At 37.4% G+C, this 17,825-nt stretch overlaps 1 protein-coding gene and 1 non-coding gene across 4 annotated transcripts in view; both read right to left on the reverse strand.

The window, feature by feature from the left end:
* Positions 1-17,825, reverse strand: part of SCHIP1 (schwannomin interacting protein 1) — a 101,312-nt gene that overhangs the window by 32,698 nt on the left and 50,789 nt on the right. Inside the window, exon 1 of one of the 3 annotated variants that reach the window (XM_087725314.1) lies at positions 437-957. The exons of the other annotated variants lie outside the window; for them this stretch is intronic. Coding sequence (XP_087581440.1) covers positions 437-514 — 78 coding nt within the window. The 5' untranslated portion in view covers positions 515-957. Of the gene's footprint in view, positions 1-436; positions 958-17,825 lie in introns of those variants that run through there. 3 annotated transcript variants of the gene reach the window in all.
* Positions 14,499-14,604, reverse strand: LOC148043555 (U6 spliceosomal RNA). The gene has a single exon (XR_015698139.1). It is a non-coding gene; the product is annotated as a U6 spliceosomal RNA (small nuclear RNA).

Consider the following 17,825-nt stretch of genomic DNA (forward strand, 5'->3'; position numbering starts at 1 on the left):
ATTCAGTTTCAACAAATTATATTATCTTAAAAGTAGGGAGAGTAAAGGAAAGAAGATAAGTTTCCTCTGCAAGTCTTAAATATGCATCAATCAAAGCAATCTTCAAATGCACTGTGGATTTTTCTTTTTTTAGCAGACTGAAATCTATAGCAAACTACCCTTAACAGCTAATCTTAATCCAGGCTGGATGCAACTAGCTATTATGTAGTTTAACCAAGATTCTGAACTCAGTAAACTTCTAACCAGACAATAAAAGGCATTCTGTGGCAAAATAAAGAGACACTGTGAGGAAAAATAATCTGTGTTTTGCAGGCTTCAAGGATGCTATACAAATGGCTCGCTTGCCCCAGCCGTTTGGCGCAAGGCTTTCATTTGTTTCTTTTCTGCAAAAATGGAACCATTGTGCCAAGACAAAAGAGCTCTTTCCCTCTCTTACCTTTTTATAATTCTCCTCCATATCCAATCTAGATATTTCAGTGACAACGTCATCCATTCCATCACTGTCAAAATACATTCCTTACTGCTTGAAGACCAAAAGAGTTAAAAAGAAAATAACATTCTCCTTCACCATATCTGGACCCACAGCTTCTTTTTCACAGCTTGCTCTTCAAACTGTCCTAGGTCAGTGGCATATTTAAAACAACAACAAAAAAAGAGACGAGGAATTTCAGATGTCGTCTTCATTAGAAGAACTTCCTGATGTATTTCTCTTCACCTCAATGGAAGAACAGCTTCCATTCTCCAAAAGAAGGTCTCACAGTTAATGATGCTGAAAGCAGTCTTAGTTGTTGCTATCACGCACACCTCTGAACTATGATGTTAGAATCCACTCCAAAGCAGCCTTCCTTTTGCCTAATAAAGGCAAAGCTGCTTCTTTTAAACTGCAACCAGCTTCTCTGCTCTTGGAACAGGGAAAGCAGCAATCTTCCTCCAGTCCCTGGTAGTTCAGGATAAAAATAGATGGAGGCCTGCCTAGCAGACTACACCAGAGCAGAGGGAGGAAGGGGAGGGAGAAACAAAAGCCCAAATCATAACCTCCTATTTTAAAAAGGTATAAAAATCAAAGATACAGGGAGCTTAGTCATAACCAGAGAACCACAGGATGCACGCATTTGTAACTGAATTGCAAAAATCATAAAAGAGATTTAGACCTGCAGACGGTTCTTAAACCTCCTCCCCCCAAACTATCATTTATTAAAATTAGTGGTATTGTTTACTGCCATTTCTGAGACAGAAAATAAATAAATAGTGTAGTAAGTGCAAAAATAATTTTAGACGAGTTTAACTTCAGAGGTACACAAAACTGTGGTCCTACTCAGTGGTTTGGCATACCCCTACTAGTGACTCAACCATATTAAGTGTGTAAAAACACTGCCCCGTCCCTATCCTAAAAATACACCTACGTATCAGAAGCAGCTTAAGGAACTGTCCCCTCCACTGTGGAAAATCAGCCTGCTGTTTTTCATGTTCTGAAGCATAGGACAGCCATTGAGAAGCAGAGTATTGTAGTTGCTTTATGTTCAGGAGTGCTGAGGCTTATCTCCCAGTTGTTTGTTTTTTTTAGTTGCCTGAAATGTTCTTATCTAGAAAAAATTCTTGTTTACCTCCTCAGACAGTGGCCAGTTATTAGATCCTGCCTTTATTTTTTAGATCTCAAGGTGACGTATGTAATACTCCCTCCTCCAATGTTTCCACAACAAGGTGGTGAGGTGGAGTGGGCAGAGGGAGAGCAATCAGTCTGAAGTCAGCTTCCATGCCTAAGGCAAGTTTTCTGCACTAATGAAGCTGCTTCTTTGTTCTCCTTTGATTCTTTTCCTTTTCCCCTGTTTTGAAAGCCCACTTTTGATGGGTAGCTATGACTGATGATAATCTTAGAAAATTACTAGCATAAAAGAACTATCTATTCTATTTTTTACTGTTGCCTTTGTTACATTTGTGTTGCATTTGTGCTGATAAATAAATAGATAAAGGGAGACTAGTATAGATCTATTTCAAGCTATTTAGCTCTCATCAGCTAGCTATACCCTTACTGGGATTTGAACCTGTGCTGTATTACATATTAAGCAGTTGTGTTAACCACTAAGCCACAAGGTTCTCCTCCTTTATCAGTTGAGCCAGGGAAGTAGGTATGTATTTAGTGTCACAACCCCTGGTATGCCCAAATATGGGAGGAAGCAGACTGCTTCCATTCTCTGTCTATCGGCTCGTCACAAGAGACCATCATGACAGAAAGCCATCAAATTTGCCTCTCCAACTAACAGAAAATTTTCTACTGCAGAAGGTACTCCTCGACTTACAACCACAACTGAGCTCATCATTTCTGTTGCTATGTGATTTTTTTTGCCCCATTTTCAGACCTTTCTTGCCACAGTTGTTAAGTGAATCACTGCAGTTGTTTAGCTAGCAACACAGTTGTTAAGTGAATCTGGCTTCCCTATCGACTTTACATATCAGAAGATTAGAAAAGGTGATCACATGACCTCAGGGCACTGCAAGCGACATAAATATGAGTCAGTTGCCAAGAATCTGAATTTGGATCATGTGACCATGGGGATGCTGCAATGCCTATATTTCTTAGACAATCTCCCCTCTAGATCTAGAGTAGGAGTTTCCAACCTTGGCAACAAGTCCACAAGTCTTAAAATTGCCAAGGTTGGAGACCACTGTTCTAGGGTAAAAGTCCTTGGTTCAGGGAGTTGTTCAAAATATTTTTTCCCCTAAAGTAGTAGTGAAAGAGAGATTTCTGAAATTCAGCTGCACCCTGGAAACATTAATGTTTGATCGCAAAGAACAATCAATTCACAGAGACAAAAGTCCTCTGGAATGAACAGGTGCCAGTTCCTGCAGTGCTTGGGATTTTCTTTAGTCTGCTTGAGCAAACATTTTGGATATGTTTTGACATTCTACACAGCCTCTCCAAGTGGACATCTGGAGTTGGTTTGGCTTCCCCACAAAACTTTGAGGCATCCCACTTTGATGTACTGCTGTTAGTTAATTTCATAATAGTAGCTCTTTATTTCCCTTTTGATCTTGTGCAAACTTAACTTTAAAATACCCTTAAGATTCCAAAACAGAAGATAACCAAAGCAGAACTGCCTGTGAGAGAAACTCTGTTTCAAATTAAGTATCATTCTCAAAATGTGAGCGAATTACATTACACCAGCATGAAGAATCTGGGTAAAGTGATGTGGGTCAAGTCACCTTGAGACAAATTTAGTTGTTAGCTTTTAAAAAATCATTTTATAGACTTGGGCAGCCCTTGACCTAGAGGCCACATGGGACCTATTAGCAGCCCCCCCTTTTTAAAAAAAGGGGTGCTAAAACAATTGCCAACAACACTGAACTATCAAATTCACTGCAAATTGAGGGGCACAATTATAACTGTGACTTCTCATGCTGATAAAATTTCAGGAGATGGTCATATTAACAGCTGCAAGCTTTTCCATTATTAGTGAAAATACCTGCTTTGTTGATGGATCACAGGAAATTGTTAGAAAGAAGGTTAAAAAAGGGTCACTGTTCTAACTGGGAAATCACCCATTTTCTCAAATTCTTGTAACCCTATCTCTTTCATCCCAATAAATCAGTCAAAATCAATTACTACAAAAGAATTACTTTTTGATTGAGGCAACTGCCAAAAAGCACAAGAATTTTCAATGCTTTTCTGTTACAATAAGTAATAGGATATTATTTAAAAAGTTATCTACACCTAACAATAAACAAGTGCCATTTATGATTCAAATTATCGGTACACTTTTGTCACTTAATGTTTGAGAGAGATGTCTCAACAACCTTGACAACTATTTAATTGAGGAAGGCCCTTTCATGCTGTTATCTTTTATTGGAAGAGTAGGGAGACTTATCACAGCTTACACATGAGATACTATAAGAGTATTTTGCTTCAAACCAGGGTTGGAAATGGGATTCCAGATACTGCAAAGCCACCATATCCAGAACCTATAATCAGCAGTGAAAGTTCAGCTACTTCTGAATAACATTATTCTAAAGAACATTATTCTTCACCATTTGCTATGAGATGTTTCCTTAGACAGTTTACACAAATAGACATTAGTTCTTTTCCAAGTTATTATTGTTCAGCTATGTTGGCAGAACTTCTAGTTGGAAATTATAGTCCAAACACATCTATGGTATCAGTTGGCAAATGTAGTTTCAATGATGGATATTTAGACATCCTCCTTGTTCTATGAAGGCTTTTACTGTCATTGAATAATTATGATTGCAATTGGATATACAGTAAGCTGCATTTAATATATTACTGGATTTAGCTCAAGGCCAACTTAGTTTCTGGCATGACTGAATTGAAATTCAGAAAAGTTTCCATCCATTTTGGATTGTCTGTAGACTGATGTTTTGCTTGAAGTCAACTCAAACTTGTTTCTTTAAGAAGCTATTTCTATTGCCCGTGGTTTAAAATCTACCTTTTCCAAAGAAAACATAGTTAAGATTAGTGACAGAAAATTAGGATCAACAAAATGCTATGATCCATTTGTTCAAAACCTCCCTGGCTCGTCCTTCTGTTACACTTAGAGCAGTGGTCCCCAACCTTTTTATCGCCGCGGACCAGTCAGCCTTTGATAATTTTACCGTGGCCCGCTGAGCGCGCGCAGGGGTGGGGGGGCGTTGTTCGCGTCGACACATTGATTGTTTATATATCAGATTGTTTTGATTAAACAACTTTTATTTTATTGTATTTAAACATGCCTTACAAAATAAAATACAATTACATAAATATAAAGTGCAAGGCTACGCTACTAGCGCTGTCTACGCTAGCCCTACGTAGCTGCGCAGGCGCTCTTAGGTTTTTTTCAGGAATCGGCCAGCGCTGAAGCGCTGAAAAGGAATGAGAAGGGCGGCGCTGGACACAGGGGGGCGGTGGGCCGCTGGTGACGTCAGAGTGCCACCAGCGGTCCAGTAACACCCCTTGTGCCAGTTAGCCCTAAATTGCATACAGAAAGAAACTATGGCCCCCAGCCGCTGCAGCGATCATGGCCCCCGGCCGCTGCGCGGTCCAGTGCCAAGTACTCCACGGCCCGGCACCGGTCCGCGGACCGGGGGTTGGGGATCACTGACTTAGAGGAACGGATGAAATGATCAAGTCAAATAATTACCAAGGCATATGCCTGTAAATGGTTAGTCATGATTTTCAGAAAATTTGAATATAATGTTCCTGGTATTTAATCTGCTAGACCTAATAAGTCACAAGAGAAAATATACAGAATAATAATGGAAAAAAATAAAGAAAAAAAGAGGATATGATTTTAGTATTTTCTAAGTTCCAATGCAGTTGAGATTTCAAATATGCAAATATTGCTTTAGATATCTACTTATATATATATTTAGACCTTCCATTGCAATGGGTAAAACTATTTTTAGTTTTACTAAAAATAGTAAAACTAATTCAGACCTTCCATTGCAATGGGTAAAACTGTTAAATAATGTGGATGACCCACTTAGTAAAATAAAATTAATTGTGCTATGAATTCTATGTACAAGAATATCAGTAAAACTACTGTTAATATTTCCCTTTTAATCTATTAAATACACAAAAAATATTTAATCCTACAATACATTTACATCAATTCTAAAAGACTTAAAACCTCTAGTATGTACTATTCAAAAGTTTAAAAGAAGAAGACATGCATTAGTATGCCGGGCAAGCTAAATTCAATTATTTTTCTTATAGGCTTCTGTGTAATTACTTTTCTGCACATAGGAATTATGTTAATATGCTTTACTTTTTTATGGTTCCCATCTTCACAGCTGACTCAGTCATTTCCTAGTGTTACTAAAATTAATTCTTCCCTTTTCCTGTTCAATTACCAGGCAAACAAAAGACAAATCTTCTCATTTTGTGAAATAAATCTATTCATTTACGAAGGTGGAGATTTAAAAATTTTATTTGCTAAGAATGTTAAAATACTGTATGAAGAAATCTTCCCAAGGTACTGCTGACAACTTAAAAAAAATATCATAAACTTTTTTGCATTTAAGCAATGTAACAATAGGAGAAAAATGTGTATTTTTCTGTGAGAACAATGTGTGATAATTGGATATCCTTGCATCACAAATGAACTTCTATGCCTACAAACAACATACTGTAGATCAGGGGTGTGGCTAGTGAGTGATAGACCCAGCCCATGGGCTGGAGTTTGACAGCGTTGACATAGATAGCAAAATTTAAAAATAAAGACAATTCTTTAGAAATATTTTCCAGTGAATTTTACCCTTTTCCAGGGTACTTTAAGATGTCCAATCTTCCATCTCACAAAACACTTTCATTCCAAATTATATCCTCAATAACATTCTGATCCAACCCAATAGCTTTCTAGACTGCTATGACCTACTCAATTCATTTTGGAAATTGGGTATATAATGAGGACATGGCACATTTGGAAGCAATTCCTTTATTTTTGGAGTATAACAAAAACTTCAGCTTTTAAATTTTTTCATATCTGCTGTTTAAATGCAAAGAAACCTTCTGATATTGAAAAATATCAATAATGTGACCCACATTTTACTGTGAAATGCCAAGCTGGATAGAAGTTTCTTTTTAAGTGTTTCATTTATTGTCCTTCCTAGATTCATTAAATTTTGTGATGTAAATCATGTTTCTTATTGTCACAGATTGTCCCAAGTCTTTCTTGATCACACTAATCAGAGCTTCCTGTTTATCATCTTTTACATTTTTACCCAGTGATGTAGAGTACTCCTATCAACATGCTCCTTTCTATAAGCAACTTGCATTTATCAATGAACTGCTAGCGGAAGTGACTTCAGCACAATAAAAAAAAAAGATCAATCATGGCATGTTTCTTAAAGCAGACTTAAGACTGTAAGCTTTCCAGAGTTACCATGAGGTAAGATGGGCAGCCAATACATTTTATAAACAAACAAAAAATAAATAAATAAAGTAACAACATATTTTCTTACAGAAAGTTCCCACTAGCAAAACAGAAAAAAAACAGGTGTTAAAGAACATGTAATACTGCGTCTCCTCAAAAATAAGACAGGGTCTTATTTTCTTTTGACCCCCAAAATAAGTGCTTGGCCTTATTTTCGGGGAGGTCTTATTATTTTTGAGGTGCAGAAGGCAGCGAGAGTGGTTACCTTATGGCTGCTGCTGTGTTGCAATATTTTTGGGGAGGGCTTATTTTAACGCATCTGCTCAAAAGCCCGATTGGGTTTATAATCCGAGGAGGTCTTATTTTCAGGGAAACAGGGTAGCTAGTGCTTTCTATTGGCTTTATTAATTTTTATTCAATCCTTGTAAACCCATTTCAATAGTGAGAATTGGTGCATGGTTTGTTCATATTAAAAAAACAGCCTTCATGTATCCTGCTCATTTTTGATCTGTTTGGTTTACATTAGGGAAACATTTGTAAGTGGCTTCAATGAAGCATTTCCTGCTAAAATATCAGGGGAATCCTTCAAGTATGTAGATAATATATTTTGCTTCAAAGCCTCATTGGTGCTCAAAGCTTATTACTTCCAAACATCTTTGAACAAAGTCTCTCACCAAAGTTTTCTCAATAAATTTGGTTAATTTACGAGAATGAAGACTAGGAATATATAGCCTACTTTGACAATGGAGAGAATTAAATTAATTCCTTCCTTCCTTCCTTCCTTCCTTCCTTCCTTCCTTCCTTCCTTCCTTCCTTCCTTCCTTCCTTGACATAATATTAAAAATATTTAAACACCCGGAATTTAAAATGAATGAAAACAAAATACTACATTGGCAACAAGGCCATAAATGATCAGGACTCGGTTTAAAATACCAAGATATCTATATTTGAGAATAATCCTGTGAATGTTTATGTGTGTGAAAACCCAAACTGATAAATTTCAAAATTATCTTCAGTGTAACACTGGGGCATTCCTACATATCATCAGTCATACACTAATGGATTCTGAATCTATTGTGACAATGTAACAGATTGGAGAACAGCCATGAAAATGTCAGAGGAGATAAGAATGGTAAAAATTCATGCTAGCAATTGTTAGAAAGCACCATTCTAAGAAAATATTCAGTGCAATAGCAATTTCTTAGAAAATTTCATTTTTGATACCTTGATCATTATCATCACTGGGCTTCTTTGAATCTAATCCAATTTCTCTGAATCCTTCTTAACGTGTGAATTCAGATTGGGAACCCATCTGAGATGAGATTTAACCAAATAGACTGAAACGAGAGTTATATTTTTGTTGATGCAGTCTAGAATTGAATGTTGATTTTAGGGTCATCTAAAACTAGTGGCTCAATTTAACCCATTTCTTTTCTAGCGCCTACAATTTTGAAACTTTGGACCCAGGTTTACACATTGGGCAAGCTGTCATGCAGTTTGGTGTGGATGTGCATAAATTCAATCTAGGCTTTCTAGTTTACAGGAGATCAGGATTAAAATAGTAGAGTGGGTATTAGAAATCTTTTGGAGTACTTTCATAGTTGGGAGCAGAATCATAATGCATACGACAACAACTTTCACTCACCCCTCCCCTTGTACAGTTTAGGAAGGGAATGTTTGTTTATAAACAACCAGTGTTAATAACCCGGAGTTGCCCAGGTATTTATTTATAGGGGAAAATGTCAGGACCAAATGTAATTTCTAATGTTGGATTTTCCCCCTTACCAGACGGAGCCCCCTTGTAGAGTACTGAGAAGCCATTAGCATGGCAACTCCACTGCACTGTACAGTAGAAGCCATTTACGATAATACAGTAGAAGCCATTTTAAGGCACAACAGGCTGTATTGTAACAGAACACACACCCTGAGTGGTGTTAGGGGTATCTTATCCCCATAGTATTTGTTTCCAGAGAGTAAGTCATCTGTGTACCAAGTTTGGTTGAAATTGCTCGAGACAATCCAGAGTTATGCTGGAACACACACACACAAAGCGCCATATATATACATACACCCATATACATACTATGAAGATGTATAGGTTATGTAGGTCTTATCTTCCAGTGTTTGGCTGTTTCCTGTTGAAACTGGATAGAGGTCAGAGATGACTTGCAATGTACTTGTTGCCTATCTCTGGGTTAATGTAAAGAATGAACTCACCTAATTTGCTCATATGTGTCCAGGCTTGTTCAATTTGTTTCCTTCTAGATTTGTTAGAATGTAATTGTCATAATTCATTAGGCATCACTCATAGACCATAATAATATCACTAATAGTATAGTGATTTTGCAAACTGACTTGCAAACTGGTCCGGAAATCTAGATTCTTTATTGATAGATAAATTTGTACTAGAAGTGATGTATCAGTACACAGAGCCTCTAAATATCTAGTTCTGATAAAACACATATTCAAAATTCAAGGAGTGCAAAAGCAACAGTTCTAAACAAAAAAATATTACATTTTAAATATGAAAGGACATAAATATCTTCATTTTATTTATCCATTTTAAAGATTTTTTTTTATCTTGCTTTCATTCGTTTTTATAAATAACTCAAAGTGGTGAACATATCTAATGGTCCTTTCTCCTCCTTTTTATTTATTTATGCACTGATATTGATCTCTTCTCTCTGCTTGCCAAAAGCAGACAAACTGAAACAAAAATTCAACAGTTGACGTTGAAGTGTTCATTTCCAGCAAATACATCTTGGAGCTACGGTACCTACACGACTGGTTCTAATGTTCAAAAGAATAACTCAAATCTATTCTACTACACGTACTAGGTATGTTTGAAGCATTGCTTTCCTGTTGGTTTAGCCTAGTACTAGTATTTCCTCTTTTCATGGTTGTATGAATCTCTGGTTAGAGAAGCTATATGGGGTCTGTGAAGGCATTTTGAACATTGCAAGTATTTCATAGATGCTCATACAAAATGGCTTCCCTGGGGTGGAGGTGGTTGTTTGCAAAATGAGTGCCATGGTAATCAGACTGACGTAAGACATGTACCAGAAGTAAAATGACTAAGTTCTGCTCTCCAATATCCATTGTAGCCCTGTGCTTCCCTTATCTTTTTTTCCCCTGGAAAAGCAGACATCAAAGAAAAACACTGGGTTGCAGCCATCTACCATTTTTTATTTTATTCTTTTTCATTCCAAGAATGCTGAGGGGGCTTCTGTGCAACGAGAACAATCTTGTAAACAAAGTGGAGATGGCTTTGTTTTTCTGTCTTTAATTTCCTATTCTTTAAAAAAAAATCCCAAAGAAAGCCACGAATCCTTGCTTATAAATCAGAATTTGCGTAAGCAATTCATTTGTAGACTTTTTTTCCCCCCTCTCTGTCTGAAGAGGGAGAATTTTCAATGAAAAAAATAACCTAGGCTAATGCTTTACAAGCCAATAGCAAGATTCAGATTCAAAGCTGGTTTACTAAACCTGGCTTGTTTAAACAGCATAAAAAGTCATCTCAGCTGTGAACCTCATACAGAATTCCCTCATTTCTAGTTTTTTTTTTGTCGATTTGGCACTCAGAAAAGGGCAAAACTGAAGAAAATAGGTGATAACATTAGATTCTTCACTTGTGGCTATTAAGCCACAATTCATGGATTATGATGATAAAAGGAGGGAAATCAAAGTGTGGAAATGTTCTTAGTGATTTTTGGTTCTACATCAAAAATAAATGAAGATTTTAATGTTTGATTACCTTGTCTTTAAAAAGGATGGCACATCATATTTTAATAGGTAGGTGACTCAATGCAATGAGAAAGATGATGCAAACAAGGCATTTATTATCTACCCACAGATGACAGTGATTTTAAGATTTTCCTTCCCTCCATGAAAGCAGCAGCTTTTTACTGCTTGCATTGTGGGAATCTCATCATGTTATTTTTTGACTGGACTCTAGAGTCTAGATTCTGTATCCCGGTTGGGTTAAAATACAAATTAACATATATTTTCTGTTTTTTCCCTTTGCTTAACAATGGTGTGGCACCCTCTCTTTGTTTTTAAAGTAATTTGTTTATTACAAAGATTTTATCTGTCAACCTGCAATTTGTAATCCATACAAAATTCATCATGCCAGGCACCCAGAGTTTAAATACCAAACTATAGAAAAATCTGCTCACTCGAGTATCTCTGATGCTGCTCAGAGTACTTTCTGCTAATCAAACTTGCTAAAGAACTGAGTTCTTTTTCAAAAGAGATAAAAGATGACCTTTAACACCAACCAGAATTCAAAGTATGGCTCTATAAGAATTCTTTGTGACACAGGTGGGGCATTTATTAAAAATTAAAAAGCCAGTTGTTGTTTATCCCTACGCTGTCCTTAGATAGCATTACCTTCTTGGATTTTCATCTAAATTATTATATACGGGGACGAATCCTTTAAAATAAAGTATAATGTCAGGTTTGTCCTATATCAACTTTTCTTCTATAGTTGCCCATTTGTCTAAATAAACTGAAAACATAAAATGCATTTTAAAGAAGAGAGAGTAGCACTATATAAACTAATATGTCTACTAAAAACCCATTGAAATATTCCATTGCAAAGAAAACATAGGAAAATGCTGATTAGAAATGAGAACACATTGGAGTTGGTTTAGTGTTTTATATTGCTTCGATGATAAGATTTCTCACACCACTGATTCTTGATACCACCTTTCAATTACACAGTGTCTAAACACAATACAGCTCAATAACTCCTATTGGAGTCTTGAAAGGTCCCTGTACAAAAAGATATAAAATGGTAGAATATTATTTGTCAAAACTGCATGCTATCTACATTTTATGTTTTATTTTCGAAGTGCTATAATGCTCACAGGAAAACCAGTGGTAATATTCTTTAGAAAAGAAAAGCGACTTCTTTCTCCTGAGGTCAGTAGTAACTAAGAAGTAAATGTAAGCACTATAATCAAAACACAGCATCTTGATTTTAAAGATAAATGACAATAAATGTTTGATGCAGCTTATCGGCATATTTCTTGCTAGTTTAAAACACACATATGCTGATGCTACTGACAAGCTAAGGAGAGCTGGAATTCATAACTCCTATAATAGATATACTTTAACAATATTCATTTTTCGCCAGTTAACCATTTTCTCAAAATATCCTCAACGCAACCAGTAACAGCCTCTCTTATACGGAATAAACTGAAAACTATCAGTTTTTCAATCGTAATGAAATGCAATTAGGAAGCAGAACTAATTATTATTTTGTCCAGAGTTGTTTTCCTTCGCTCTAAGCAGGCACATAGATACAGATTTAGCAACAGATACTTAACAACCGACTACCTTAAAGAAATATATGGATTATTTTCTTCCCTGCTCATCATACCCTCTAGCAGCTGCACTGAGAAGAGAAAAAAATACAAGCTTTAAAAAAAAGCTACCCAGTTTTGCAGAAGCTGAAAAGAAGCAACTTGCTGCATTGGAAAAAAAAAAAGGGGAGGCCTCTTCTCTATTTCTTCCGATGGAAGATTAGGGGAAAAAAGAGATCCTTTTCCTTACCTGATAAGAACAGTTTTCCTGGTGTACCATCTCAGTGCATCATCCAGAAAAGCAGATTGAAGAGCCGAGACTGCAGTTTACCGAAGCTGCAAACTGAAAACCCTGCTGGGTCTAAAGAAGAGGACGGCTTTCTACAGAGAGAGAGAGAGAGGCTTCCTGCAGATTAAAATGGATGCTGCTTCTGGTGTTTCAACCTGCGCAATGGCACTGCCTTTGCTAGCAAGAAGCAGTAGAGCACAGCAGTTCCTCTCAGGGAACCAGCAACAAGGCTTAATAATAGGTAGCCAAGGCTGTTCTGAGGGGAAAGGAAGGGGGAGAGCAGCTCGCGCGTTGCTAGCACAATCAGCCAATTATATTATAGGCACAAAGAAAAAGATTGGCGTGACGCAAGTGTGATCTTTTGGTGCTCTATGAAGGCAGTTCACAGTGGAGATATTCTAGTCCTCATTAAAAAGGAAAAGGGAAAGGGGAAAAAAAGAGGCAAAGTTAAGCACTGCCACAAAGGTCTAATCCTATCTTTCCTGCAGTCATTTTTCTTGACGAGTAGACTTTAAGTCAAACATGAAGGTGTAACTTTTACATCCTAAGAACTTTTTAAAAGTCAGCCATCATAATACCAAAACATTGCTTTGATTTGGATTTTTTTTTTAATATACCGAAAATGAAATGTTAAAATCGGGGGGGGGAAAAAAGATGGGATCTTTTTCCTTCGGCAGAACAACCACGCAAATCACTAAAATCAGATTTAACGGTTGGGAGATGGTTAATTACTAGTTTCTAAAATGATGCAAACTAAAGGGAAATCCTTTTTGAAAAAAGGCTTGAGGCCACTGCAGGATGAATGGCTATTGATCTACTTCTGTGTACTGTTGAGGTGTCTTTACCCAACAGAGAGATGCCTTGAAATGTCAGACAACCTCCCACGTGCACAGATTAGATAGGAAAAAAACACACAATCTGCTTACAACACTGAGTTTGAGGACAACTTTCCCATTTTAGAGGTTCCTCTAAGAGAAACCAAAAAACAGGTTATCCCAGTGAAACAAATTAGAATTTATTCTCATTGATGCTTTATGGTGTCAATTACCGGTAAGTAATATTGCCATCCCCAAATCAGCCCTTATTTATTAATGTGTTTTATATCCCTACTTTTATAAAGGAGTTCAAGACCCCATACATAATGTGCCATCCTGCTATTTTCCCCACACCAACACCCTGCCTTGAACTGAGTAGGAGTGATTGGCCTAAAATCATCCAATGACTCTCTGTGGAGAATGGTGATGAACAAGGCCAACCAGAATATTTTCTGGTATTTTTTTCTTTAGCCCTGAATGCTAAATGGGGGAAAAAAGTTAAATTGTTTGTTTGCTAAGATTAATATACATTCAAAGGAGCTTTGCACACATCCATGTCCATTCAATTACTCTAAGAGTAAAATAAATAGATTGTTTCTCTAAATAAGACGGGGATCAAACTATTTTCCAAAGGACCAAAAGGCAAGACAAGAAATAGATGAAAACTAACCAGAGAGAAAAGCAGACTCGAACTAAGGAGGAATGTCCTAACGTTTTTTTTCTTGTCTAGCCTAATATATATCCCTCCCTCCCTCCCCCCTCCCCCCGAACCCCCCTCCTCCCCCCCCCGACTTCCCAGAACCCGTACATGGTATGGATTTCTAACAAACACAGTCTAAAATCTATTGAGAAAAAAAGAAATAAAGAAATTAATAACATTCTACATTGACCTTAGCTTCTTCTTGCTGAACTAACTTTAAACAATTTAAATCATTTCTGATCTTAAGCATGGAATTTCTTGGTCCCGTATTTATTTTGTATATAGTCAATCCATTTTTTCCAATCTTGTTTATATCTCTCATTTGAGTGATCTTTAAGATATGCCGATATTTTAGCCATCTCGGCTAAGTTTGTAACTTTCAATGTCCATTCTTGAGTTGTAGGCAAGTCTTCCTTCTTCCAGTATTGTGCCACCAGCAGTCTTGCTGCCGTTATTAGGTGCAGAATCAAGTTAGTCTCTACCACTGTAAAGTCAGTACATATGCCTAGTAAAAATAACTGAGGAAAAAATATGGAACGCTTCACGAATTTGCGTGTCATCCTTGCGCAGAGGCCATGCTAATCTTCTCTGTATCGTTCAATTTTAGTATATGTGCTGCCAAAGCGAGCACTAAGGAATGTCCTAACGTTGACAGCAATCAACCAATGGAGAAGCTTGCCATCCAGAGTTTTCCAGGTCTACTTTGGAACATGTCAGAGCTTATCTTCTGCAACTTAAAAACATTTTGGAAACATCCTTTAGGTTTGTCCTTTACTTGCTTTTTCTAAGGATTTTTTTTAAAAAAATGAAATGTATTTATAAAATGTAAGCTATTAGATGGAAAAAAGAAAGAGATTTAAAAACAATCCAATTTACTAACCTACAGTTTATTTCTCTGCATTCCTTATTTTTTAACACAAAACAGCAACGGGAGCATTCTCAGGCCAGATAGAATGGACTAGAAAGAGAAGCAGGAATTGGCTTTTACAGAGTCATGAAGCTGGTATGGAGATTAAGTTAAATTTAAGCACTACAGATATTAGCACACAACTCTCTGGTTAGCACACTGCTCTAATATAAGCAGAGACTGAAAGTCCTAGTTTCCATTTCTTGATTAACCAGGCGACTTCCTCACGTCTCTCCTCCCACTAGTTAACAAGCAGAAAACTAAACACAGGTTTTCTTACTCACAATACCAATCCCAATGGCTTCTTTTCATCAGAGACAGTGTATTCATTTCATGTGCAGAGATGATACCTTTGTGTCATCATCTGGCAAAACAATCCCTCAGTGGCAGTGATGCTGTGAGATCAGCTGCTTGTCCTGGGAGAGTTAACAGGTGAGGTAGTCCTTGACTCAGAGATCTGGATTAATTCATAGATATGACAGCCCAAATGGCAGCTGATAAGTGCCCTAAAGGGAGTTGGATAATCCATCATTTCATTCTGCTGGTCCACTGGACAGTTCTTCCCCATGAGCTGTGGCAGGTTCTGAACACAAGTTATAGCAAGAATATTGTATGCAGTTTAGTCGCAACATCTGAACAGGGACATAGTAGAAGTAGAGAAGATTCGGAGGAAGGCAACTAAGATGATCAAGAGGCTGGAACAGCTTCCCTGTGAGAAAAGGTTGTGACATTGGGGCCGTTGGATGACGTGGACAAGGAGAAGCTGTTTTCCTAAATGAACTGAAGAATCAGGAAATATTCTTTTACTTACCATATAATCAAACTTTGGAATTTGCTACCATGACATATGGTGCTGCCTACTGGCTTGGCTGTTTTCAAAAATCAATACGATCAATTCATGGACGTCATGGTAATCAATGGCTAATTAACCTTGATGACTGCATGATTGCCTATGAAGGCCATATGCTCATAAACTAGTGGGCCTCCTTATGCTATTGGCTAGCCACTGTGAGAACAGACTGCGGGAATAGATAGGCCAGGGTACTATATGATCTTTAGTTAAGAATAGTGTTAAGCTTCAAAAACAGCACAACAATAGCTAAAAAGCAGCCCAACAAATCCTATCAATGGGGAGTAGGGGTAACAGACATAAAGTCCACCAGCTTTACTAACCAAGCTGAAGATTGGTTAGATACATGCTGGTATGCAAGGAGAGCTTGGTTTCAAAGGACTAGTTCATCTCTGCTCCAAAGAAATCTCAATACTGCCTTGGATGACCAGAGAGGAAGAAGCAGGCCATCATTAGCCTAAAAGAGACAACAAGTGCTAGCATGAAGCAATTCCCTAGCAGTCCACTGAGAGCATCTTCAACACAACTAATGGTTGAGTGTACTGAATTGTACTCAATTCTACTGTGACTTGCTGGCTGCTTAACAGGAAATCACTGCTTTAGGACAGCCAAAGACAACTTCAGGCTGATAGCTGAGGGAGGCATGGGCAGCTGATTTGATGAACAGCTGATGTGAAAGTTATATGCATGCACAACAATGTCACCTAGTGCAAGTATTGCCTGTGCATGTACACATAGCTGGGAACAGCTATGTGGCAGCCTTCCAAATGCCATTATAATGCTTTGGCATATGCTAACACACTTTGTGAACTATCTCAGTGTGAACTTTATTGTTTTAGTATAAAATCAAAATAGTTTTTCACAATTTCCTACAAACACATTCTGGTTAAGGGGTGGGCGACGAGAATTGACATCCATCGTATCTTGAACTTTTTAAAGGTTATTTTAAGGACTGTAAAGAGCCAAGAAAAACGGCATGGCGTGAGAAATAAGAATTTTCTAGTTGATTGTGTATGTTTCCTTTTTTCTTTTTCTCCTGCCAAAACTCAAAGGAAATTCTGCTTCTGATATTCACAGCGTGATTTTTGGAAGCTTTAGAACTTGAGGGGAAAAAAAGAATGGGGGAATAGGAATTTAGTGGGGCTGGTAAAATGGACTTACAAAATGCAACTTCTAACATGTTTCAGTGTCGTAGATATATACTTGTTTCTGAAGGTGAAGAGTCTGAACTTGTGGGTTGGTTTCCGTTACCAGGCTAGGTAACATCTTCAGCAGAGTTTAGGGGATGTCAGTGTCCATGTTCTTCTGCTTATAAGAGCTTCAAGGTGTGGGTATGTCAAGTGAGGGTCTTGTGATGGGTCTTGTGATGTGTGATGCAATTCTGCACTTGTAATATCAACATGGATTTATTAAAAATAATCTTTTCAAACTAGTATTCTGTCATTCTTTTTTTTTTTTTAAAGAAAATCAATTACCAGTAATACATTGTGGGAACATTAAAGTCACAGATGATTTGAGCAAATATCTGACAGTTGCATGGAACAGATAATAAACAAACCAACACACACCAAGAGTGCCCATCAATGGTTTATCATTAAAGTGGCTGAAATGGTAGCTGAAATGGTCTTGGAACTCCCAGTTACAATGACTGGGAAAGGGATGGAAGCAGTGGTGGGATTCAAATTTTATTACCGGTTCTGTAGGCGTGGCTTGGTGGGTATGGCAGGGAAAGGTTACTGCAAAAACCCCATTCCCAGCCCACTCTGGGGCCAGTCAGAGGTGGCATTTGTCAGTTCTCCGAACTACTCAAAATTTCCGCTACTGGTTCTCCAGAACCTGTCACATCCTGCTGAATTTCACCCCTGGATGGAAGGGACATCAATGAAATCTGCAGATAACGCAAACTGTATTAGCTAATGTTATGTAAGACAAAGCATTCAAAATTATACTAAAAATTAAGAAGCAAGCTGAAAATAAAGAGAGGAACCTATAAGTTTCCTATTTAGGAAAACTACAATGAAAGAATAAAGTACGGGATAGGGAATATATTATATGATAATAGTATCTGTGAGAAAACTTTTGGAACAATAGTTTA

This window comes from Thamnophis sirtalis, unplaced genomic scaffold, assembly GCF_051295495.1.
Source record: "Thamnophis sirtalis isolate CommonGarterSnake01/CBP01778 unplaced genomic scaffold, rThaSir2_p1.2 scaffold_11, whole genome shotgun sequence".
NCBI lineage: Eukaryota > Metazoa > Chordata > Lepidosauria > Squamata > Natricidae > Thamnophis > Thamnophis sirtalis.